The 2,160-nt window shown below is 43.8% G+C and overlaps 1 protein-coding gene across 1 annotated transcript; it reads left to right on the top strand.

The window, feature by feature from the left end:
- The first annotated feature begins 201 nt into the window (after window positions 1–201).
- LOC114026423 (olfactory receptor 6K6) lies at window positions 202–1,140 on the top strand. The gene has a single exon (XM_027840117.1). It carries the CDS (start codon window positions 202–204, stop codon window positions 1,138–1,140), a length of 939 nt encoding a protein of 312 aa, XP_027695918.1.
- Window positions 1,141–2,160: the final 1,020 nt, after the last annotated feature.

The raw sequence follows: 2,160 nt of genomic DNA, 5'->3' as shown, positions 1-2,160 counted from the left end.
ACCAATTCACTGGGGCATCCTTTGACCCAGGGAAGTGATGACAGATCAGGATCTACATGCCAACTTGAATGACTGCTACAAAGAAAAAGAAGGATAAAGATGCAGCTTAGTTAGCAATAACATATTTAAAATGGGCAACAGCTTTAGCTCTCAGGACTCTGATTCCACAAGTTTGTATTTCTCTTCTTTCTACTTTTGCAGATGACACAAGGGACAGAGATAGAGAATCAGACAGCCGTGACTGAGTTCTTCTTCTCTGTGTTCCCTGATTTGGAGGAAGGAGGCCTCCTCTTCTTCATTCCTCTACTCGTCATTTATGGATTCATCATTACTGGAAACTTGGTGATCTTTGTTGTCATCCGGTTGGATCCAGCACTCCATAACCCTATGTACTTTTTCATTAGTGTGCTCTCCTTCCTGGAAATCTGGTACACCACAACTACCATCCCCAAGATGCTCACCAACCTGATAAGTGTGCAGAAGACCGTCTCTATTGCTGGGTGCCTCCTGCAAATGTATTTCTTTCACTCTCTTGGAATCTCAGAAGGCTGCCTCCTGACTGCAATGGCCATAGACAGATACGTTGCCATCTGCAAGCCCCTTCACTACCCAACTATTGTGACGCCTCGGCTGTGTGCTCAGCTCACTGCTGGTTCTTGCCTCTGTGGCTTCCTCCTTGTGCTTCCTGAGATTGTATGGATCTCCACCCTGCCCTTCTGTGGTCCCAACCAGATTCATCAGATCTTTTGTGACTTCACCCCAGTGCTAAATTTGGCCTGCACAGACACCTCCCTCATAGTCATTGTTGATGCCATCCATGCTGCAGAGATCCTGGCCTCCTTCCTGGTCATTGCCCTGTCCTACATCCGAGTCATTTTGGTGATCCTGAGTATCCCTTCAGTTGAAGGGCGCCACAAGGCCTTCTCCACCTGTGCAGCCCACATTGCTGTCTTTCTGTTATTCTTTGGCAGTGTATCACTCATGTATCTTCGTTTCTCTGCTACCTACTCTGTATTCTGGGATACAGCCATTGCAATCACCTTTGTTGTCCTTGCCCCCTTCCTCAATCCCATCATCTACAGTTTGAGGAACAAAGAAATGAAGGAGGCTATCAGGAAGTTTCTCTGTCCTCAGAAGTGAGGTGAGAGGACTGAAGGTTAATTCTAAATTATGAGGTTGTTTTTATCCTTCTGGAAGTGTTTTGTTGTTGTTGTTGTTTTTCACTTTCACTTTATATTTCTCATTGTATTATGTTCTCTTATTCTTGTGGCTGAACTGAGCTATGACCAGGTTATCACTATCGATTCTGTTGTATTTCATTATATTTCATCACATATTGAGTGCTGAAAGGGACCTTAGAAACCATCCAACCCCTTTGTTTTGCAGAAGAAAAAATGGAACCAGAGAAGTTGTCACTTACATAAGATCACACAGATAAGTTAAGTGTCAAAAAAAAAAAGGTTGCACAAAAAGAAAATGATAAATATTGAAAGGACTGTGGGGAAATGAACAAAATGATGCACTGTGGGAGTACCTGTGAATGGGTACAAACATTCTAGATAGCATTTTGGAATTATACACTAAAAATTACTAAACAGTACATGCCCTTTGACTTGGCTATACCATTACTATGCTGCCTTAAGAAACTCCCAAAGTATAATCCCAGCAGCTGTGAGTCCATTCAGACTGCTGGGGATCCCTTTTCTCTTAGAAGTCCTTGAAAGCAGCAGAACCAAAAGCCATTACCCCCAAACCTATAAAAGCCAAAGCTAAGCCAAAAAGTTCCTGCCACCAAAATTCAAGAGCTCCCCTTAGTTCTCCTCATGGGTCCTCACGAGGTTCAAGAAGCCCACCCATGCCTAGAATGAAGAGAGGCTTCCCAGAATACCACGAGGTACTTCACCCAGACCAGACCAGCTGACTCTTTCAGGAAGAACTGCCTAGGAGTCCTAGAAAAGCCTCTTATTTCCTCCCCCTCTTCTGTGCCTCAGATGAATAAGCCCTCACCAAATCCACTTCTCTTTAACTCATACCAATCCTCCAACTTCTCCACTGACCTATATTCAATGAAGAGCTGTAATCACTAAAAGAGTTATGCTGATCTGATGCCTCTCTCACTCTGCAACAAGTCCTAAGCCAAAGGCATAGATCTATACTCAA

Source organism: Vombatus ursinus, unplaced genomic scaffold (genome assembly GCF_900497805.2).
Source record: "Vombatus ursinus unplaced genomic scaffold, bare-nosed wombat genome assembly UNPS02014838.1, whole genome shotgun sequence".
Classification (NCBI taxonomy): Eukaryota; Metazoa; Chordata; class Mammalia; order Diprotodontia; family Vombatidae; genus Vombatus; species Vombatus ursinus.
Note: the sequence above shows the minus strand (reverse complement) of the source record. Positions and strands in the feature narration are given on the sequence as shown.